The sequence below is a fragment of the Gouania willdenowi genome, chromosome 21 (genome assembly GCF_900634775.1).
Source record: "Gouania willdenowi chromosome 21, fGouWil2.1, whole genome shotgun sequence".
Lineage (NCBI taxonomy): Eukaryota > Metazoa > Chordata > Actinopteri > Blenniiformes > Gobiesocidae > Gouania > Gouania willdenowi.
This window is the reverse complement of record NC_041064.1, coordinates 1,071,826-1,096,206: the sequence shown is the minus strand read 5'-3', so window position 1 is coordinate 1,096,206 and position 24,381 is coordinate 1,071,826. Positions and strand designations below refer to the sequence as shown.

Sequence of the window (24,381 nt, the reverse complement as noted above, 5' to 3'; positions counted from 1 at the left end):
TTGTCATTGGTGGTCTCCATTTGCAACGTGCCTACCCAACCCTAGTGGTCACGGAACGTCACTGCATATCTCTAACTATATAACACTCATCTATAGTTTGTTTATTCTTTTTTTTTTACTGTGTAGATGGAGCAGCAGTCTGATGAGGAGGTGGAGCTGAGGGAGGATGAGGAGGATGAAGAGGAGGACAGTGATAAAGATGATCAGGACCTGGACAAGATGTTTGGAGCCTGGTTAGGAGAACTGGACAAGCTCACACAGGTCATCATCATCATCATCGTTAGTGGTGACGCTGAGGATGCTTACGGTAGTGTGTGTGTGTGTGTGTGTGTGTAGAGTCTGGATGATGGGCGTCCAATGCGTCAGAAAGCTCCTCTCAGACAGGAAACCAACATGGCCAACTTCTCCTACAGGTTCTCCATCTACAACATTAACGGTCAGAACAACACACACTTTAACACACACATTACACAAACACACACACTTAAACACATTAAACACACGTACACACACAACACACACACACACACACAGGGTACTGATATACCCTACTCAAGTGGAAGTACTGTTACTTGATTGAAATTGTAAGTTATACATAAAAGTTATTAGTTACTTTCACCCCCATGTTTATTGTTGGTAATAAATCTTGGTATGGTTCCCTTACATACAGTAAACATCTGATGTAGAAAGTACAAATATAAAGTAACGTACAATTATTTTTTAAATAAAATGAATTTGATTCAAAATTTAAAAAAAATTCTCAGGCTCTAAGTATAGATACATTTATGAACTCTTTAACATGCTAAATGTGCCATGTGGGTAACAATATAATATAATATAATGTAATATAATATAATATAATATAATGTAATATAATATAATATAATATAATATAATATAATATAATATAATGTAATGTAATGTAATGTAATAACATAGTCGGTATAAACCATAACCTGAACCATAGAAGAACATTTGGATTATGTTCAATGTGTCATGTAACAGAAGTTAAAAAAATGATGACAAAAAATAATATTTTACTCCGTAATGGTTGGGTGTAGAAATGTAATGAATTACTTTACTTATTTTAAAACATACTTAAGTTCGAGTAAAGTTACTGATTTAAGTACCTGTAAAAGCACCTAAATTACAGTAACGTAAGTACTTGTAATCCATTACTTTCACCTCTGTACACAGTATATTTACACATTAATGTGTGTGTGTGTGTGTGTGTGCGCAGAGGCATTGAACCAGGGGGACAACGTGGACCTGGACGCTCTCATGGCCGACCTTTGCTCCATTGAACAGGAACTGGGTTCAGACCCCAAACCTGGAGGAGGAGGGGGTGGAACCCGTTCGGGTCAGAGCGATGCCAAAGTATGACTTTACTCCTCCTCTGACACACGCTGTGTGTGTATGTGTATGTGTTTAACACAGCCTAGTAAACCTCCTCTCTGTGTTCAGGTACGTCAGAAACCTCCTGCAGGACGTAGTAGCAGACATCAGCCTGTGGGGGGGGGCGCAGCAGCTAATGCAGCTAATACTACTGCTAATGCTAATGCTACAGCTAATGCTACAGCTAATACAGCTAATGCTACAGCTACTGGTGCTGCAGGTGGTAACAGTGTGAGGGCCCCCAGTGGACACCACGGTAAAGCAGCCCTGAATTCAAACTACAGCCTGGATGACATCACAGCTCAGCTAGAAAAGGTGTGTGTGTGTGTGTGTTTGTGTCTGTCTGTGTCTGTGTGTGTTTGTTTTGCTCCCAAACTGAACTCTAACCCTGTGGTGTTTCTTCTTCTGTGGTGCAGGCATCCCTCAGTATGGACGAAGCCGCTAGACAAAGCTCCTCCCACTCGTTAAGCTCCGCCTCCATGCGACGTCCTGCGTCGTCTCAGCGCCAACACCGGCGCACGGGCTCAGTGGGCACGGTGAGCGAGCACGAGGTAAGCCCCGCCCACTTCCTTTGAGCATTCAACCACTGTTGCTCCTCATGTGTCCACTGGGGGGCAGCAGAATCTACTTTATTATCGTCACTCTGTGGACTTAAACTTTAGGTTATTTATATAACCCCGGGTCTATGAGTAATATGAGTGAGATGTCTCACTATGGGATGTACCCTCCATCTGTAGCCTCTCAGAAGCATTTTTCTCAATCTGCCAAACTTGATCGGCTAGTGAAACCTGTCCGTCCTCCAGGGACGTTTAAGTCACTCCAGAACTACCGCCAGATCCCACAGTGGTACCAGTGGTCTGGACATGGGAAGGAGCCTGTGTTCTCCCTCCATAAACCGGCAGATCAGTGGGTGCTGACTCGCCGGTTTTTCCCCAAAGTCTACATCACAGGCAATCGCCACCAAAGACACTTTTCACAATGGAAAAGGCTTTGCGCTTGCCAATCAGGTCCTGCAGGAATGACAAAATCACTCCCACTGGGCACTGAAAGAGGGTGTGGCTCTTCTGGAGACACCATCCCTGAAATATCATCCACTTGCAATCATAAAGAGATCTAGTGGAGGAGGCTTGACCACTCTGTATAGTGGAAATCTCATCCTGTGAGAGTTCCACAGCTGACAGATTGAGCCACTCAGGGGCTAGGCCCACAGCACCAGTCGCTCTGGGTGCAGGTGGAAAATCAAGCCCCCTGCCTGCGACAGCAGGTCCCTGTGGAGCGGGAGCTGTCAGGGACAAGCACACAGTAACTGTTAAATCTCCGCCAGCCAGTGCATAGAAGGCCAAAGTGGAGCCACCAGGATCAGTACATGGCTGTGCTCTCTCATCCTGAACAGAGTGGGAAGTATCAGGGCCAATGGGGGGGATGCGTAAAGAAGCACACGCGGCCAATTGTGCACTAGTGCGTCTACGCCGAGGGGAGCATCCGTGCTGCGCAGGGAGAAGAACATCGCTCACTGCTCGTTTTCCCCCACAGCAAACAGGTCCACCTTGGCTAGTTCGTAATGGGCCCATAACTGTTCACCACCTGCGGGTGTAACCTCCATTCCCTGTATATTGGCGCGCCCCTGGTCTGCGCCCATGTTCAGGATCCCCGGGACGTGCATCGCCCTCAATGAGAGGAGATGACCACAACTCCACAGGATCAGTTTGCATGCCAGCAACTGCAACTGATGGGATGCAACCCGCCACATCGTGGTATTGTCTGTCCTAACCAGGAGATGATGTCCCACGAGAGATGGAAGGAAGTGAATCAGCGAAAGTAACACTGCTGAGAGCTGCAAATAATTTATGTGAGAGCACAGGAGGTCCGCATCCCAACAGCCCCTCGCTGTCTGTGGAGACGTAATGGTGCCATAGATACACTGTGCATCAGGAAACCCGAGGCCCACCAGTGGCGCAGAGCCGCGCCACAGTCTGGCATAATCAACACTCTCCGTACACTATGACGCACAGGACTCAGCCCATGTGAGGTCACCCATAGCTGGAATTCCCTCACGTTTAGGAGTTCGTGGTGACCCTGGCGCACCCCGGCGTGACGAACACCAGACAGTTATGGTCACACCGCAGGGACCATGTGTCGGCACCATCACCCCGTGCATGTAGATAAAGTCTTCCACAGCTGGAATATTTCCCTGTGGAGGTGACCAAGGCAGGTTACGGGGATGGCAGATGCCATCAACCTGGGTAACCGAGGACATAATCTGAATTGAACAGATTTTTCCAGATGCAAAAACACAAGGCATGCCCTGAAAGCTTTCACCCGGCCCACCAAGAGGCGCATTGTGAAAGACACCGAGTGTAGGGATAGCCCCAGGAGGATAAAAACCTATGCTGGGGTCGACATGCTCCATCGCGTGTTTATCACGAAACCTGCTTTCAGACAGGTGACGTAATAACTTACGCGTGTGCGCTCCTGCCACCACCTCCAACGGTGCTAAGCAGCCAGCCATTAGGGCATACAGCCAAGGGGATACCCCACTGACCCAGCGAGGAAGTCACCGCCTACTTGCACCGCACAGACACCCTTGGGCTTAAGACAAAGCGAAAGAGGAGCCTGCGTAGCCTTAGTGTATCCCCCGGAAAGCACATACTTTCTGCGGGGAGGAATCACCCGGAGTAAAACTTGAGGTTATTCACATAACCCAGTTTCTATGAGTAACATGAATGAGATTCTCACACATATTAGGAATTAGAACTTGCCCTGAACCTGTGCGGGAGAAGCAACAGAATAAGCCTTTTCACACTTTCGCTCTGGTTCAGTTCTTCCGTTGTGGCCATTTTGCATTCGTGTTGTGACCTTTTTTCATTTGTGTTTGTTTCTGTAAATGCATTCACCTGACACTTCCCAGCCACCGTAGTTATCAGTATAAAACACACCTGTCCACAACCTCAAACAGTCACACTCCAAACTCCACTATGGCCAAGACCAAAGAGCTGTCAAAGGACACCAGAAACTAAATAGTAGACCTGCACCAGGCTGGGAAGATCTGCAATAGGTAAGCAGCTTGGTGTGAAGAAATCAACTGTGGGAGCAATTATTAGAAAATGGAGGGTTCAGGCAAGATCTCACCCTGTGGGGTCAAAATGATCACAAGAAGGAAAGAATGAATGGGGACATGTATCGTGAAATTTAGAGTGAAAATTTCCTTCCATCAGCATGTGCATTGAAGATGAAACGTGGCTGGGTCTTTCAGCACGGCAATGATCACATACACATCGCCCTGGCAACGAAGGAGTGGCTTCGTAAGAAGCATTTCAAGATCCTGGAGTGGCTTAGCCAGTCTCCAGATCTCAACCCCATAGAAAATCTTTGGAGTTGGATTAGCCTGAAGCTACCACGTGGCGGCTAGCAGGTGCTAGCAGGGATGCGGGACGCGTACCGGAGCATCAAAGGACGTCGAACACAGCGTATTGGTTTGAGACAACAGCTGGCATGCTGGCGCCTGGATGCTCGGATACTGGTGGAATGGAGCTTGAAGCTGGGCTGTTCACTGGAGCGTGAGCGCCCGCAAGGAGCACCAATGTGCACAGGAGTGCCGAGGCATCGAGGGCAGGCTGGGCCTGAGATGACAGCTGGTGTGCTGGCGTCCGGAAAGCCTCGGACCTTGGCGCGGTGCGGAGCGTGGCAGTCACCAGAGTGAGAGCAGAATAGAGCCGTCAGCCGGAGCTGAGGCTCGGCAGTTCAATACCTTGGAGCGGTGATGAACAGAGGACAGCACTTGACTAAGCGGAGGCAAGGTAAGTGCTGGCTTCTTCTCGACCTGGTGTGGTCCAAAAGCAAAAAATGTGTCAGTCTTACTAGCGTTCGTCGACTGGAAGCTAAAAGGATCCGTCGCTGGACAGTTGAGCTGATAGAACCCAAAGCAAAAACTTGAGATTTGTTGAGAGAGAGGAGAGGTGTTTGAATGGAGAGTGTCTGTCCACCTCCTCTTTTTAGAGGAGGTGGACGGACATGTTTCACCAGCCAATCAGAATTGGCAGATTGAGAAATTGCAGATGGAGTGTGCATCCAATAGTGAGACATCTCATGAAAATATTATGAAAGAACTCCCCTGCTTCAGAGCAGGCTCTTATTTTAATGAGTTTTCTCTTCCTGTGTCCGTAGATGCGCTCCATTGTCCACTCCTCTCGTTCTTCCATCTCCTCTGCGTCTGGAGTGTCAGTGAACTCAGCGTCCTCCATGGACTCGTTGGACAGCGTCCTCCACTCAGAGGGAGGGGCTCCCCAAATCTCAGAGGTACCAGGAAACACCAGGAAACATCAAAGGAAACATCAAAGCAACATCCATATTCATACTGAAGAATAAACACACACACAGAGGATGAGCTCAGGGCTCTGATTGGTGGATCATATGAATATATTCATGTTAGCGTGACCCAGATTTTATTTTTAATCTTTAACATGTGGTGAAACTCTCTCTCTGAGGATAAACACACGCCAGAGATCAGCTTTAAAACACGTGAATAGAAATCAATCAGATTAGAGATCAGATCTGATCTGTGATAGAATAATTTTAAGATTTGGACCAATAGAAATTATTCTTTATCACAGAAGAAAACACTGAATGTTTATTTTATTTATTTATTTGACAGGTTTGATAATATCAAGCGATTGACGATCCAATGACAATGTCGGGGAACGGTCAGCTGACCTGTGTGTGTGTGTGTGTGTGTGTGTGTGTGTGTGTGTGTGTGTGTGTGTGTGTGTGTGTGTGTGTGTGTGTGTGTGTGTGTGTGTGTGTGTGTGTGTGTGTGTGTGTTGCAGCACTCCTACCTGGACACACACACGTCTCTGATCCTCAGGAACATTGAAGGGAAACCTCCACACCTGCTGACTCAGGTACCTATATCACCTGATACTTAGTTACTTCGTTAGTTACTTAACTACTGACCCATTTACTTCGTCCTCATCATTCAAGATTACTTTTTACATGGTTACCTAGTTAAGTATTTAGTTACATATATTGTTACCTAAGTATTTAGCGACTTACTTAGTTACTCGCTTAGTTGTTGTGTTGTTCCTGTTGTTGTTGTTTTTGTTCGTGTGGAGCTGCTGATGGTTACTGATCAACACTGATTAAATATTTTCAAAGACACAAACTATTATACTTTTACTTTTGTCGACTACATTGTAACAGTTTTATTTGACTAAAATTTTAATGTCATTTACGAGACGAAAACTGAAATAGTTAAAATAAAACTACATTGTATTTTAGTTAAAAAAACTGATGTAACTTATGTGCGCAATAAAGTGACAATGCAATTACCTTGGAATTCAAGTTAGTAATTACATAAATAGGTAAAATTATAAACAAGTTTGTAACTAAATAACAAAGTAACAATGAAAGTAAATAGCTGAAATAGTATTTAATTAAAAACTAACTGTAACTGATGAAAGTTTTTAACAATGTTGTTGCAATAGTTCAATGACAAATAGTGCTCCAGGACTCCATCATGTGATGTATTATCAGAGCTCTGATTGGAGAGTGAAGAATGAAACATATTTATGTTTTAAAACAGGAAAGGCTTTTAAATCCAGGCAGATTATTAGAGTTTAGGCAGAGGTGTGTGTATGTATCTACAGTATTCTTTATTTGTCTGTGACAAAGGACAGGAACAGATCTATTCTTTGTACGTCTGTGACTAAGTTCTAGAACAGATCTATTCCATATACATCTGTGACAGAGGACAGGAACAGATCTATCTGTGTGTTTCTCATTCAGTCCATGTTATCTACATTCATTTGTGGTGAGTACGGTGCGGTGATGAAGGACTGATCTATATTAAAAACATAGACCTATATGAGACGCTGTAGAGAGAGAGCAGGAGAAAGTGAGAGGGAGCACAGGGGGAGGGGCTTAAGAATGGCCCATCCCCCTTCCCCACTCTGAGCGTGCTCTCATTACTTCGCTGAGCTCTTCACTCAGCATCATCATCACAACTGCTCTTCCTCCTGTGGAGCGTGAGGATGAGGAGCAGCAGGAGGAAGATCTTCCAATTCTGGGAGTCTGAAACCATCCTGTAGGATGAACTCCTGCTGGAGGAAACAGGTGTGTGTGTGTGTGTGTGTGCACGACACACACACACACACCAGTGTGAGCTGCACTGACCGAGTGTGTGTGTGTGTGTGTGTGTGTGTGTGTGTGTGTGTGTGTGTGTGTGTGTGTGTGCGTGTGCGTGTGTGTGTGTGTAGGAGGAGCAGGCCGCCAAACTGAAGGCCGACAACATCAGAGTAGCTCTGGAGAAGATCAAAGAGGCTCAGGTGAAGAAGGTGAGTGTGTCTCACACATAGATACACACAAAAACACACCAACAGGCATACCTTCACACACATGCAGAAACACACAGACACAATCTGTTTGTGTGTGTGTCTGGCACGTGTCCAGCTGACGTAGTTTTGTAGGTCAGGTCAGTGACACAATGAAAACAGTGGTCAATCACAGCTGTTGCACACACACACACACACACACACACACACACACACAGCACTCAGCGTAATGACCACACAGTTAAATCCCAATCCCAGAGAATGAGAGGGATTAACAACCTGGATTTACTACACACTACACATACCTGTGTGTGTCTGTGTGTGTGTGTGTGTGTGCGGGCGCGTGCGTGCGTGCTCGTGTAACAGCTGGTGATCCGTGTACATCTGTCTGATGAGAGCTCCAAGACCATGATGGTGGACGAGAGACAGACGGTCAGACAGGTAATATAGATGGATGCTGGATGGACAGACATACGGATGGATGTCGGCAGCATCAGTGATTATGTCTACTTTAACCTCATTCTTATCTCCAGGTTCTGGACAGTTTGTTGGATAAATCTCACTGTGGGTTCAGTTCAGACTGGTCCTTGGTGGAAACTATTAATGAGCTGCAGATGGGTGAGTAACACACACACACACACACACACACACACACACACACACACACACACACACAGGTGCATCACTCCAGCTGGTCATCATTATAGTTGGTGAGGCTGTAATGCTGTTACTCATCATATGTCCTTAAAATGAGTCGCAGGATAACCTGATGACCAGATGAACCTTAACACCAGCTGGTCATCAATAGGAGGTGGTCTTTCTGAGGTTTTAGGAGCGTATGCGTCTGATCACACTGTTAACTCAGCGTACACACACACACACACACACACAGTTTCTGATGGGATGCACACATGGTGACGTAATCCCCATGACCTGCTCAGTGTCAGTTAACTGTGCTAACCATGTTAGCCTTTAGCATCAGCCTCTGAGAGTGCTCAGCATGTGTGTGAGCCTGATGTAACCCTCTGTTACACACACACGCACACACATCCAGTGGAGCATGTGATCTAACCCACTTCTTCAGGAAGTCTGACCTCTGTGTTCAAAAGGAGACACAAAGCGAAAAGTGACGCAGGAGAAGCTTTCATTCACACATTTTCCTTTGACTAGAACTACCAGTAGAAACCAGAATAAAACCATTATAAACAGTAGAACCCTTTATAACTATGAACTAATATAAACCAGTATGAACCAATATAAACCAATATTAACCAGTATAAACCGATATAAACCAGTATAAACCAATATAAACCAGTATAAACCAATATTAACCAGGAAATCAGTGTAAACCAGTGTAAACCAGTATAAACCAGTATAAACCAGTATAAACCAATATAAACAAATATAAACAAGTATAAACAAGTATAAACAAGTATAAACCAGTATAAACCAGTATAAACCAGTATAAACCAGTATAAACCAGTATAAACCAATATAAACCAGTATAAACCAGTACAAACCAGTACAAACCAATATAAACCAGTATAAACCAGCATAAACCAGTACAAACCAGTACAAACCAGTACAAACCAGTACAAACCAATATAAACCAATATAAACCAGTATAAACCAGTATAAACCAGTATAAACCAGTATAAACCAATATAAACCAGTATAAACCAGTATAAACCAATATAAACCAGTATAAACCAGTATAAACCAATATAAACCAATATAAACCAATATAAACCAGTATAAATCAATATAAATCAATATAAACCAATATAAACCAGTATAAACCAATATAAACCAGTATAAACCAGTATAAACCAATATAAACCAGTATAAACCAGTACAAACCAGTACAAACCAATATAAACCAATATAAACCAGTATTAACCAGTATTAACCAGTATTAACCAGTATTAACCAATATAAACCAGTATAAACCAGTACAAACCAGTACAAACCAGTATAAACCAGTATAAACCAGTATAAACTAGTTTAAACCAGTATCAACCAATATAAACCAGTATAAACCAGTATAAACTAGTATAAACCAGTACAAACCAGTACAAACCAGTATTAACCAGTATTAACCAGTATTAACCAATATAAACCAATATAAACCAATATAAACAAATATAAACAAATATAAACAAATATAAACCAATGTAAACCAATATAAACCAATATAAACCAATGTAAACCAATGTAAACCAATGTAAACCAGTATAAACCAGTATAAACCAGTATAAACCAATATAAACCAGTATAAACCAGTATAAACCAATATAAACCAATATAAACCAGTATAAACCAGTATAAACCAATATAAACCAATATAAACCAGTATAAACCAATATAAACCAATATAAACAAATATAAACCAGTATAAACCAGTATAAACCAATATAAATCAGTATAAACCAGTATAAACCAGTATAAACCAGTACAAACCAGTACAAACCAATATAAACCAGTATAAACCAGCATAAACCAGTACAAACCAGTACAAACCAGTATAAACCAATATAAACCAATATAAACAAATATAAACCAATATAAACCAATATAAACCAATATAAACCAGTATAAACCAGTATAAACCAATATAAACCAATATAAACCAGTATAAACCAATATAAACCAATATAAACAAATATAAACCAGTATAAACCAGTATAAACCAATATAAATCAGTATAAACCAATATAAACCAGTATAAACCAGTATAAACCAGTATAAACCAATATAAACCAGTATAAACCAATATAAACCAATATTAACCAGTATTAACCAGTATTAACCAATATAAACCAATATAAACCAATATAAACAAATATAAACAAATATAAACAAATGTAAACCAATGTAAACCAGTATAAACCAGTATAAACCAGTATAAACCAGTATAAACCAGTATAAACCAATATAAACCAGTATAAACCAATATAAACCAGTATAAACCAGTATAAACCAGTATAAACCAGTATAAACCAGTATAAACCAATATAAACCAGTATAAACCAATATAAACCAGTATAAACCAGTATAAACCAGTATAAACCAGTATAAACCAATATAAACCAATATAAACCAGTATAAACCAGTATAAACCAGTATAAACCAGTATAAACCAGTATAAACCAATATAAACCAATATAAACCAATATAAACCAGTATAAACCAGTATAAACCAATATAAACCAATATAAACCAGTATAAACCAGTATAAACCAGTATAAACCAGTATAAACCAGTATAAACCAATGTAAACCAATGTAAACCAGTATAAACCAGTATAAACAAATGTAAACAAATGTAAACAAATGTAAACCAATGTAAACCAGTATAAACCAGTATAAACCAGTATAAACCAGTATAAACCAGTATAAACCAGTATAAACCAGTATAAACCAGTATAAACCAATATAAACCAGTATAAACCAGTATAAACCAATATAAACCAATATAAACCAGTATAAACCAATATAAACCAGTATAAACCAGTATAAACCAATATAAACCAGTATAAACCAGTATAAACCAATATAAACCAGTATAAACCAATATAAACCAGTATAAACCAGTATAAACCAGTATAAACCAATATAAACCAGTATAAACCAATATAAACCAGTAATAAACAATATAAACCAGTATAACCAGTATAAAACAGTATAAACCAGTATAAACCAGTATAAACCAGTATAAACCAATATAAAACCAGTATAAACCAATATAAACCATATATAAAACCAGTATAAACCAGTATAAACCAATATAAACCAGTACAAACCAATATAAACCAATATAAACCAGTATAAACCAGTATAAACCAGTATAAACCAATATAAACCAGTATAAACCAGTATAAACCAATACAAACCAGTATAAACCAATATAAACCAATATAAACCAATATAAACCAGTATAAACCAGTATAAACCAGTATAGTAATAATTACGCTAACAATAATTAATAATGAGTGCAGAGCGGATCTTCGAGGATCATGAGAACCTTGTGGAGAACCTCCTGAACTGGACCAGAGACAGTCAGAACCGGCTGATGTTCACTGAGCGTGTGGAGAAGTACGCTGTGTTCAAAAACCCTCAGGTGAGTGGTGGGCGGAGCAATAGCGGAGAAAGGGGGCGGGGCTCTGCGTCTGTTGGTCACTAAAGTACTGTGTGACCTACAGAACTATTTACTGGGGCGGAAGGAGACATGTGAGATGGCTGAGAGGAACAAGGAGGCTCTGCTGGAGGTCAGTGTGTGTGTGTGCGTATTATATTGTCTATAGTGTGTGTGTGCGTGTGTGTGTGTGTGTGTGTGTGCGCTTATTATATTGTCTATAGTGTGTGTGTGCGTGTGTGCTTATTATGTTGTGTATAGTGTGTGTGTGCGTGTGTACATATTATACTGTGTATAGAGTGTGTGTGTGCGCATGTGTGCATATTATATTGTGTATAGTGTGTGTGTGTGCGCATGTGTGCATATTATATTGTGTATAGTGTGTGTGTGCATTTTATATTGTGTATAGTGTGTGCGTGTGTGTGCGTATGTGTGCGTATTATATTGTGTGTGTGTGTGTGTGTGCGTGTGTACACATTATATTGTGTATAGTGTGTGTGTGTGTGTGCGTGTGTGTGTGTATGTGTGTGTGTGCGTATTATATTGTGTATAGTGTGTGTGTGTGTGCGTATTATAATGTGTGTGTGTGTGTGTAGGAGTGTTTTGGGGGCGGCTCTGTGTCCGTCCCTGAGATGGAGGGGCTGCTGTGGCTGAAGGAGGATGGAAAGAAGTCATGGAAGAAACGCTACTTCCTGTTGAGAGCGTCTGGGATTTACTACGTACCTAAGGGCAAGGCTAAGGTAGGAGCAGAGTCGGCGCGAGGCAGTATTGAAGAAAACTGCGGGGGGCACAAAAACACTCTGTTCCGAGTAACATCTACCCAGTCCCCTCGCCTCCGCCGCACACCAAAGTCTGCACACTTTAGCGTCCCAACAGCTAAAATAAATAAATAAAGAGTATTCAACATTAAACATGACACTACTGCACCAAACAGCGTATCAAAGCGTATATAAATATGGAGGCATATCACTTTTTTGTGAGTGGGTGGGTCCACAACCTCCACAGCAGTAACGGCTATAATGTAAACAAACATGCTAAACATGTTGAAGACTGACAGTCAAGGATACAACTGGTTTGTTTGACATATTTATACATATATGCTACTGAATAGTACTTTATGACATGTAGTGAAATAGCATTAGGGTGTTTAGCTTTATGTGCACAGTGTGCAGCAGGGGTGAAAGAAAGAAGGTAAACAATAGTAAATTATTAACGACAACCTAATGAATCCATGTATCTTTCATTCTTTGGTTGTTTTCGTTTCAAAACCAAATTGAAAAATTTTATAAATTTGTTGGTTTTTTGGTTTTAGAAACAGAAAAACGGAAAAACCAAAAATCAAACAAGCAGCGTTTTTTAAGGGAAACTAGGATGAGAGCTTCATGTTTTCATCTCACCACACAGAGAGGACCCACAGACGGACTTTTATTCTGCTACGTTTAATAAAATGATCTTGTATCATGTTGTCCACCTCACACTGATGGCAGAGGTGTAATTTATGTGTGGATGATGTTTTGTTAAAGAGTTATTGATGCTGGAAGTCTGAATCTGTGAATATCTGCGAACTTTACTGATCAGTGTTATGGTCCAAACAGTATCCAGATAAACTGGTGACTGGGTGGAGTTTTGCTCCCAGTTCGGACATAAAAGAAGCAACGCATAAGTCACATTACTGGTGAATTGAAATGTTATTAATACATAAATAAATCTAAATCAAAAAATGGATGTTACTTAAAGGGGACATATGATGCTAAATCCACTTTTTTAGCCCTTAAATGCATTTTGTTGTATATTTACAGTGTTTAGAAGTACAGAAAAAATCTAATTAGTCTCTTCAGATGCTCCGTAGATATCTTTATATTCTGTTTTGCTCATATTTTTCAATCTGTTTTGATTTTTCTATTCTCTATTACGTTTTTTGAACAATAACGTCAGCAGAACTGCTAAATTAGTTCATCAACTCCAGGTCCAACACTTCGAGCAATCCGCCATTTTTATTTCTGGCTTTTATTTTGTAGTCCAAGCTCCAGGATGCAGAAGTTACGAGAGGATAAGTCAAAATGTTGGGTTGTTGGATGTAGTAACCCACACGCTTCATTACACCGTCTCCCAGCATCAGAACCTTTTCAAAGTGTCTGGTTGAGTTTTATTTTTTATAGAAATGTACCACATCTGTGGGTAAGGTCATTTTTGTGTGTGTGAAGCACTTCAATGATGACTGCTTCATCAACCTCCACCAGTATAAAGAAGGATTTACAGAAAGACTTTGTCTGGTTGAGGGTTCAATTCCTTCTATCTTTGGAGACGATGAACAGAGCACTTCGGTAAGCTGTAAATAACGCTAAAAAGTGTGATAAGACGTCCCTGTCATTGTTTTGTTAGCATTAGCAGTTGCACCGTCTTCATATGTTAGCGCTGTGTGCTCGTTTTAGATCCTTGATGATATGGCCTACGTGATTTAATTTAAGTCTAAAGTTTTCATTAGTCATTTCATTTTGACGTTTTTGTCTTTGAAAAGACTGTATTAAAATGCATTTTGTGACGTTAGCTTGGCGCTAGCGTTAGCTCGGTGCTTGTGTTAGCTCACTTGTTAGGGTTCTGCAGGTTCATCATCTTCATTTTCATCTCGCTCCACTGGGTCAGACTCTGGCTGGAACATGTAAGGCTGGATGGACAAGTCTAACGTTGTTGACATTTTGTAAATAACCTCTGAATAAAAAGTTTATGCTCCGCTACATAGCCGTATCTCTTCTATCAAACTACAAAAATGGCCGAGCAGGGTGGAGTTGAACCGAGTGTCACCTGAAGAGGGGGCGGGGTATGGAGTGTCTCATTTGCATTTAAAGAGACAGCACCAAAACGAGTTGCTCTCAGAAGCACATCAGAAAAGGGTAGAAAAGGGGTGGAGCTATAATAATGAGGAATTCAGACCCAAGCATTGCAGTTCTGCTTTATATAGACACAACTGTATGATTTATATGTAAAAAGGAAGGATTTAAAACCATGATATGTCCCCTTTAAAACATGCACATGTGTGGAACTAGAGGTGGTGTAATGAATCTACTGGTGCTCCTCGTTTTTTATGATCAACTTCCGTGTGTGTTGACGGCTGCTGTTAGCGGTATTTATAACGTATTTTACTACCCTAAAAAAACTGTCATGTTTTTTGCAAAAGTGTCAAATGGTAGAAGTTCTAGCATCAATTGTTCCTCACACAGTTAATAGTCAGTCACCATGAATTAATATATTTGTTTTAATTTATTTCTCAGGAAGATTATATCCATTGTGATCCTGGTGCATGCGTCAGCATGAATCTGATTGTGTATATTTTGTGGCACTTACCAACATGTACAATGATTAAACTCAAACTTTTGATGTAGATATATGATTAATATTTAAATGAATGTAACAAATGTTGAATTTATTTGGTTCTCTCGATAGTGTGTCAAAGAGCCTAATTAAGTTTAGATTAGCCTAATGCAACCAAGCAAGCTAATGGAGCGTGGATCCCATTAAAAATAGATTCAGCTTCTCTAAATCCCCCCATGGACACATGTTCATGCTTTCTTCTAGAAGTGAAACAAATTAGCTTCATATTGTTACATATCTGCTATTTACCTCTAACATCTGTAATACAGTACACTGTGTGTGTGTGTGTGTGTGTGTGTGTGTGTGTGTGTGTGTGTGTGTGTGTGTGTGTGTGTGTGTGTGTGTGTGTGTGTGTGTGTGTGTGTGTGTGTGTGTGTGTGTGTGTGTGTGTGTGTGTGTGTGTGTGTGTGTGTGTGTGTAGGCTTCCAGGGACCTGGTGTGTTTCCTACAGTTGGATCATGTGAATGTTTATCTGGGCCAGGATTACAAGAACAAATACAAAGCTCCCACTGACTACTGCATGGTGCTGAAGGTACGAACACACACACTCACGCACGCACACACACGCACGCACAATGTTTATCCATTCAATGTGTGTGTGTGTGTAGCACCCTCAGATCCAGAAGAAGTCTCAGTACATAAAGTATCTCTGCTGTGATGATGTTAGATCTCTGCAGCAGTGGATCAACAGCATCCGCATCGCCAAGGTAACGGCTTCTTTATCTATACATGTATGTAAAAAGGGAGGAGCTTATCTTTATGTATATTTTATTATTCATATATGACATGTTGGTTTGAAAATGGGGATGAATGATAAATATTGGTTAGCGACTGGCTAAGCTATAAAAAACATGTGGGATGGGTGGCTACGTGCTAAGCTATACAAACACATGGTTTTGGTTGCTATCTGCTAAGCTAACCAAACATGTGTAGTGGCAGAGCTGCCAAGCCTCACGCGTTGTGTGACAGTCACACAATTCTCACACCACACACCACACTTGACATTTCTCACGCTTATATTTGCCCATTCAATGTGAACTTTGGTCCTCATGACTTGCCGTAGCTTGAGTAACTCTGATTGACTGACAGAGATAACCAATCCCAGACCAATCCATGTCTCCTTGTGCCTAAATCTAACCAACCACAGCAGGCATCACATAATAATAAACCAATCAGAAGCACCGTAAGGCGGGTCTTGACGAGCCGTCTCTAGACACCTCACACAACATGCATTGACTCATCAACATGCTTTCAGAAAGAAAGTGTTTCTAGAGGACAGACGCCGTCTGTGATGATATGTAACAGTGTGTGTGTGTGTGTGTGTGTGTGTGTGTGTCAGTATGGGAAGCAGCTCTACATCAACTTCCAGGAAGCCACGAGGAGATCTGAGGCGGCGTACGACTGGTCCTCTCTCTCTTCTTCATCCATTAAGTCTGGATCCAGCTCGTCCAGCCTCCCAGGTCTTACCCCCAATTTCCACTGGATGCGGCTCCGCTGCGTTACGTCACTGCCGCATCACCGGAGCTGATAGGTTTCCACTTAAGTCTATGTGTTCGTTTCCACCGGGTCCGCTGCAGTGCGTGTCTGCTGCGGTGCGTGTCTGCTGCGGTGCGTGTCTGCTCTTTCCCAGCTCCGACAGTCCGGTGCCCTCCACCAGATATACGCAGGGCTTCTATTTCTGACAGACACCGGAGCACGACACATCAATCAGCACAGAGCAAATGAAGCTAAACAGGAAATTAAGCACGTACTCTGCAATAAAATATTGGGTTACTTTTCAAAGTAAAACACTTCAGATTATATTTTAAGTAACTACATCACCAAAACATCATAATGTATAACAACAAAATCATATTTACTATATTGATTCCTCTCATACTGTAACTCACTGTAAACTGCAGCAACTTTGATTTAGTTCATGTTTTAATGGTGCAGTTTTATCTCTTCTCTGTTGACTGTTGATAAAAAATGTGTCTATGACAAATCCAGAGAGTCCAACCTTCTTGTTCTCCTTCGTTAGGAACACTGACCTGTTTATCTGTTTATTGTTGTGTTTAGAACACATACATTTCACTGTGTTCTTATGTGATTATATAAATATCGTGAGAACTCCTCTGTCTCGTGACATCACAGTCGTCCAACCGGAGTGCACCGTGGCGCACTCAAAACGCAACCGGTGGGGATTAGCGGACAGCGGGGAAAAACCGGATTGGTGCCATGGCGCAGCGGAGACGTATCCAGTGGAAACCCCCAGTTAGCCTCACTCTGAGATCAGCACACACCCAGCACAGCCTCACACTCACACGTGTCACTTCCTGTTCCTCTGCAGAGTCTCAGTCAAACCACTCAGACAGCGGTGTCTCAGAGATGACCTCTTCAAGCCACGCCCGTTCTCAGAGCGTCGTCAGCTCCATCTTCTCTGATGCCTGGAGGAGAGGGACACAAGGAGAGGTAACACACACAACACACACACACACAGTCTGCTTTATGTGCCTTCTGAGCACAGTAAATGATCCATAAATCAGGCTGAATGTTTCACTCCAATAGAAAACAATGGGATGTTTACAGGCAGTGGGGCCGTGTGACATCATCAATCACATGATTTTTAAATGGACGAACACAGGCTCTAAAACTGGATGGTAGTCCCATTTTTAACTCATTCAGTGCCAGCAATATTCAAATTTTCTACCCCCCTCAGTACCAGCCGTTTTTGAGCATTTTGACTGATTTTAAAGACCCACAGAATATTTTCTACTATGACTATCTGAAATCTGAATTTCAGATAGTTGTTTCTGGCTTGCTTCGTTGTTTTGTAATCAGCCATTGAATAGAGCAAGTTTTACACAAATCTTCAGTTTCAGAGCAAAAAGTTTTTTCTAAAAAAAAACCTGTCAGTGACTTTAAAGCTATTTTTTTTTGCTTTAGTGACAACTCTAACATCTGAACATCGTTTCCTTATATAAAACAAAAAAAAACAGACCAGGCTTTTGATGGCAAAATTATTATTATTTATCTATCTAGGTCAGAGTTGAATGGATTTCTTACTGTATTTTGGCGTTCCTCCAACTTTCTCTCCCGTCAGTCTGCACACACGCAACTTCCTCTTCCTCCCAGACATACAGTGTGTTACTGCGTTCCCCGTTTTTTTCAAATTGTTTTATCTCACCATCGCCACATTAACCATGAGTTCCACACACGCTCTGGTCGAGTGTGCGCTGCTGGGAACTTCAACTCACGTACGTAGTGCCATTTTCTGTTTCGTAAACGCCTTACACCCCCCCTCCAACATGCATCGATGACCCGTTTGGCCCAGTTAGTTGATGGTTTTATCTCACCATCTCAACATTATCAATAATCCACTCATGTCCACACATGTTCTGTGTTAGTATGTGGAGCTGTGAACTGATGGATATGTCACAATATCACTCTGTAGCGCCATAATCTCACTCGTTCCTGCTTCTCTTCCCCAGCTAATGGTAGCATCAGTGGCTAATCTCTCATCTAAAGGTGTACTGCTGCCATCTTCAGGGCACAGTTGGTCACTACAACACTCCACAGCTTAGATATTAATGAAGGGCCTCCGCCAGGGTGTTTTCTAGTAATCCCCATGAAAAAACGCAAATAATGAGTTATCTCGTCAATGGCACTGAGTGAGTTAAAAGGTAATAAAATTAATGTGTGTTAAATTAAACATAGATCTACTAATAAGGACATTTAGAAAGTTTTTGGCCAAACTTATTAAAGGAGTGGAGGATCACTTTAACGCTGAATGATGATTAGAAATGTCTTTATCTGATGATAAAAATGTCTTAAAATGTGATGGAAACAGCTGGACTACATTTCCCGTGATGCTCCTCCTCTCTCCTGTCAGCGCTCAAAGACGAAGGCTCGCTCAGCGGTTCCTCTGTGTGTGGGTCGAGGAGGAGACAGCGGAGGTCAGGCAGGAAGTGATGCAACAAGCATGTGGACTGGTCGGCTGCAGCCTTTGAAACCAGAGCAGTTAGCATTAGCTCTTCTTAAGCTTCACTTCACTATAGATTCGTTCCTGTCCTTTGTAGACCAGTTTTTTGAGTCTCAGGTCCAGGTGTACGTCTGAGTCCAGCTTTAGCTCCGCCCATGGACCGTCACTGATTCTTGTTTTTGGCGTGAAGGCTGCAGCTGAGCTAACCTGCGTGTGCTGCTGTGTGCTAACCCTCAGGTTGCCGTTGGTTTGTGTTCAGAGCGGTCTTTGGCACCCGCTGACATCACTGCTTATTGGTTCCTGACATTGTTGTTGTTCTTCTTCACAGATGATGAAGATGGACCCCATCAGTAGGCCAATCCCCGTCCAGATTCTCACACTCTGCCCACAGCCCCTCCCGCTGTCTCAGACTCCGCCCACCCGGACCAGCTACACTGAAGGCCTCGGCCTGTCCGACGACTCCTCCCCGTCACCTCCCTCTCCTCCCCTGCCCCCTCCTCCCCCTCCCGTGGACAGCGTGGCCCACCAGCCGATGCCCCCACCCTCCTACGTGAAGTACAGCACGCTGGCTCGCCTGCAGAGCCAGAGTTGGATGCAGCCGGCGGCCCCCGCCGCTCCACCGCACCCCGCCCCGGCTCCCAGCTACAACACCCTTCCCGCTTACGGCAGCACAGCCCAACCGCCCTCCCCTCCTCCTCCCCCCCCTCCCTCGGAGCCGGCGCCTGGGTCAGCCATGGCGGCATTGAAGCAAGGTCCGTCGAGCCTTGCCGACCTCCCACCGCCACCCCCGCCAGAACCCTCCCCCCAGCTGTGTAACGTGGGCCTCCAGCACTTCCTGTCAACCAAGTTCCCTAACATGGTGTACGACTTCACCCCCCCTCTGCCAGAGGACGGCGCCCCTCCCCCGCCCCCACCTCCTACTGAGTTTTTTCCTGGTGCTCCTCCCCCCGCACCCCCTAAAACCTTCAGCTGTGGATTTCCCCCACAGACCGCCCCCAAACCATCCGGTCCGTCGTCCCTCCCCCTCGCCCTCTCCCCAGTGTCGCCCCCTCAGGCCCTGATTGGAGGACACATGCCCGTCAAGAAGCAGCAGAGCTTTTCAACTGGCCACTCCCCCATCCAGCCCCCGCCCACACTGCCGAAGCAACACAGCCTCTCCTCTAAGAGCCTGGCCACTTCCCCCTCTGGCTCCGCCTCCTGTGTCTCCATAGCAGCAGCCACTTCTTCATTGGTCAAACAGATCGTCAATCAGTTCCCAGGAGGCTCCACCTCGCCTCCTGCATCCAACGCTACCGTCACGCCTCAGTCACCGCCCGCCGTCAAAGTCAAACCAAAGTGGCAGCCGGGGTGCGCCGTAGCTCCACCCTCTCCAGAGTTTCCTCCGCCCCCTCCTGACAGCTCGCTGGGAGAGTTCCCGCCTCCGCCGTCTTCTTCCAAGTCAGACTCTCCCATGAAGAAGTCTCCCTCGACCTCGTCCACGGGTTCCAACAAACGTGGGCCGCCCCCGGCGCCACAGAGGGCCTCCTCCATGCGCTCAAATTCCGGCGAGGCACAGGAGGAACGGCCCAAGAAGGTGGAAGCACTCCTGAGCAAGTTTGGACAAGCTCCTCCCGCCGGGACTTCGTCCAGCTCGTCGTCGGCCACGGGCTCTCCCTCCAAAGACCCTGCCCCCCTGCCTAAGCCTGGGAAGCTGAACTTGGCGAACCTTCCTCTGGCGCTGCAGGGGCTGCAGACGGCTCAGCACCAACAACCCTCTGACTTCTCGTCTCCTCTGCCGTCATCGTTGCTGTCCCAACCCTCCCAACTCGACTCATCCCCTGACTATTTCCCTCCTCCCCCCAGTGACTCTGAGCTGTTCCCTCCCCCTCCTCACCCCTCTGAGTTCCACCCCCCCCCTAAGGTCGCCGTGGTCAACCCGCAGCCTCAGATGCAGCCGCCGCAGTCTTCGTCTTGGAAACAAGGCTCGCTGAAAAAGGGCGCTGTCGCACCCCCGACCCTAATGCGCCGCATCAGCAACACGCCGCAGTATGACAGCACCGCGCCTCTTTCACCACCTCCTCTGTCCCAGACCCCGCCGCCTTCCCTCTCAACCTATTCGTCCCCCTCACCAATCCCCCCCACCTCCCCAAAATCAGCGGCGCCACCGGGCTCATTGGCGCTGAAGCCGCACTTCCTGGAAGACCTAAATCGCACCTTAAAGAGGAAGTCAGTGACACGCCATGGCTCGCTCACCTCGTCGCAGCTCATCCCCTCCTCCAGGATGGAGCCTGTCGGCACCATGGACGACATGGCCCTCCTTCCACCGCCGCCCCCGGAGCTGCTCCATCAGCAGGGGGGCGGTGGGCGCAGAGGACACGCCCACACGTTGTCTCGTCACCACACACACTCTCAGTCCGCCAAACATGCCAACATCTCAGGCTATGCAACTCTGCGACGAGGCCCGCCTCCTGCCCCGCCAAAACGGGACCAAAGCACCAAACTGACCAGTGAGTGGTAGGCCAATGGGAGGAGCCTAAGCCTTAAACCACACTACGCCACATCTCCAGACCTCTCATAACGTGTTGCTGTCAGCGCTACAAAACAATAAGAATCAGTGACGTGAAGAAGAAGCTAAACTGTGAGGCCTGGAATGACCACAGGGGGCACCATTAGACATGACCTTATTTAACTCTTTATTACCAGTAGAGGGCGCTGCCAGCTGGAAAATAGACGTAAAAATCCACCCTTACTTTTAATTTGAAGTCATGACTTATGCACCAGTTTGTTTTGTTCTGTATTGTATCTCATTCTGGAGTTATACAGTATATGTATAAGCTGTAGCTCTCTGTACGAGTCATGGTCTCTACCAATGCCTTTCAGCAGCATCTTGTACAACAGTTTACAATCAGTTCCCATTTCTTTCACTAGAGGGCGCTGCTGGGTGAACATTTTAGTCATCCGTTGTATAAGACGTCCCCTCTGTTTTGTTCCCTGGATGGCGTAGTGTGGTTTGACCTCCAAAGACTGAAGGAATCCGTTATTGTCTCCTCATCCTCAGATGTCTTCCTCTGTAACGACTGTGTGATTATCACTAACCTCATTAGCCCCGCTCACATCAGTAATATATATATATATATATATATATATATATATATATATATATATACACACATGTATATTTCTCTGTATACAAGCTAGCAAGGCACGGCATGTGGAGCTGTCACCATGCTAGTGCTGCTTTGCTTTGAAAAACTCTGAAAGGTGCGACCGAAGGATGGCGTGGAACGAGCGACGCTGACAGCGTGCGTATGTGGACAGACGTTAACGGCGTGTGTGTGTACAGATGTGGATGTTGTGGGTCGGTAGCTAGCTGTGTGTGTTTTTATATAAGATTATTTAATACTGGAACGTGTTGGACAGGACGTGAGTGTGAACGCTGCTCTTCTTCTTTACATGTAGCGCTTCTTCAATGCTGAATGCTTCCCTAATTAAAGCAGTGGTTACAAACCTGAGGTACGTGTGTCGTGACTCCCCCAGGTGATAATGTAGATGGTAAAAAAAAAAGTGTAGTGTTCAAAAAAGGTCTTTGTTGAAACTGACTTGCAAAATAATACAAAGTTTATTAAAATAAGCAGAATCAAAAAACAGGACAACCAGAGACAGAGGCCCTGTGAGAGCATCGGGAGTTAAACAGTTTTCAGACACCACATGTTAACTAAATTAACCTGAGCTTGGACACAAAGAGAGAAAGCAACAAATGTTTATTGTGGTCTAAAAGGTGGAAAACACCTATTTGTCAAAGAACTGGAGGCGGAGTCAGACACTTTCATGACATACAGCTGTGGTCGCCGAAAGGACTAGTCTGAGACCAAGGAACTTTCCTGGTTCCCGGGTCATTATAACACTCCAACAACTGTGCTTCTGTGGTGGCTAGGTTTAATTGTGAAAACATGCGTTCAAGCAAAAAAGGCCAACACTCAAATTTAAGTGAAAAAACATATTGCATTAATGAGTCAATACACCTCACGTGTGCCCTGATCCGTCCATTTCAGGAGGAGAGGAGGAGGACCTTAGTCTGTTCTCCTTCACCACACTTTATGGAGTATTTGATGAATAAAAACCTTCACTCTGAGTCTGTAGTGTGCACGCCGCAAGAGGACAAGGTTCATAAAGAGGTAAAGCTTCACCATGGCTTTTTCGTTGTTTACATGACTTACTATAGCCTTACCTTTGTTTTGGGGTGTTAAAAAAATCTTGGAGGCAAGCTTTATTGCTTTCCTCCGTTTCGGGGCGTTTAAAATGTTTTTGCCGATTTTTATGCCTTACAATAGCCTTACCTTCCTTTCGGGGCATTTTAATTTTTTCGCCCGTTTTTATGCCTTAATATAGCCTTACCTGCGTTTCGGGACTTTTTCATTTTTTTCAGCCATTTTTATGCCTTAATATAGCCTTGCCATCGTTTCGGGGAGTTTGAAATTTTATCACCCTTTTTTATGCCTTACTATAACATTACCTTCGTTTCGGGTCGCTTGAAATTTTTTCGTCCGTTTTTATGCCTTACAATAGCCTTACCTTCGTTGTGTGTCGTTTTAATTTTTTTCGGCCGTTTTATATCTTACTATAACATTACTTTTGTTACGGGGCATTTAAAATGTTTCCGCCCGTTTTTTATGCCTTACAATAGCCTTACCTTCGTTTCGGGGTGTTTGAAATTTTTTCACCCGTTTTTATGCCTTAATATAGCCTTGCCATCGTTTCGGGGAGTTTGAAATTTTATCACCCTTTTTTATGCCTTACTATAACATTACCTTCGTTTCGGGTCGCTTGAAATTTTTTCGTCCGTTTTTATGCCTTACAATAGCCTTACCTTAGTTTCGGGCGTTTGAAAATGTTTTGCCCGATTTGGGGCGTTTGAAATATTATCGCCCGTTTTTATGCCTTACTATAACATTACCTTGGTTTCAGGGCGTTTGAAAAGTTTTCGCTCGTTTTTATGCCTTACAATAGCTTTATCTTCGTTTCGGGGTGTTTGAAATGTTTTCGCCTGTTTTTATACCTTACTATAGCCTTTCTTCGTTTCGGGGCATTTGAAATTTTTTCGCCCGTTTTTATGCTTTACTATAGCCTTACCTTTGTTTCGGGGCGTTTGAAATTTTTTTGCCCGTTCTTATTCCTTACAATAGTCTAACCTTCGTTTTGGGGTGTTTGAAAATATAT

At 43.6% G+C, this 24,381-nt stretch overlaps 1 protein-coding gene across 1 annotated transcript in view; it reads left to right on the top strand.

The window, feature by feature from the left end:
* raph1a (Ras association (RalGDS/AF-6) and pleckstrin homology domains 1a) overlaps positions 1-22,593 on the top strand; it is a 34,806-nt gene extending 12,213 nt beyond the window's left edge. Inside the window, exons 2-19 of the mRNA XM_028436278.1 lie at positions 127-261; positions 337-436; positions 1,241-1,377; positions 1,465-1,710; positions 1,812-1,946; positions 5,560-5,691; positions 6,219-6,293; positions 7,647-7,724; positions 8,088-8,162; positions 8,255-8,339; positions 11,719-11,840; positions 11,923-11,988; positions 12,452-12,595; positions 15,646-15,756; positions 15,833-15,931; positions 16,564-16,684; positions 17,554-17,675; positions 19,514-22,593. Coding sequence (XP_028292079.1) covers positions 127-261; positions 337-436; positions 1,241-1,377; positions 1,465-1,710; positions 1,812-1,946; positions 5,560-5,691; positions 6,219-6,293; positions 7,647-7,724; positions 8,088-8,162; positions 8,255-8,339; positions 11,719-11,840; positions 11,923-11,988; positions 12,452-12,595; positions 15,646-15,756; positions 15,833-15,931; positions 16,564-16,684; positions 17,554-17,675; positions 19,514-21,682 — 4,152 coding nt within the window. The 3' untranslated portion in view covers positions 21,683-22,593. The remainder of the gene's footprint in view (positions 1-126; positions 262-336; positions 437-1,240; positions 1,378-1,464; positions 1,711-1,811; positions 1,947-5,559; positions 5,692-6,218; positions 6,294-7,646; positions 7,725-8,087; positions 8,163-8,254; positions 8,340-11,718; positions 11,841-11,922; positions 11,989-12,451; positions 12,596-15,645; positions 15,757-15,832; positions 15,932-16,563; positions 16,685-17,553; positions 17,676-19,513) is intronic.
* Positions 22,594-24,381: the final 1,788 nt, after the last annotated feature.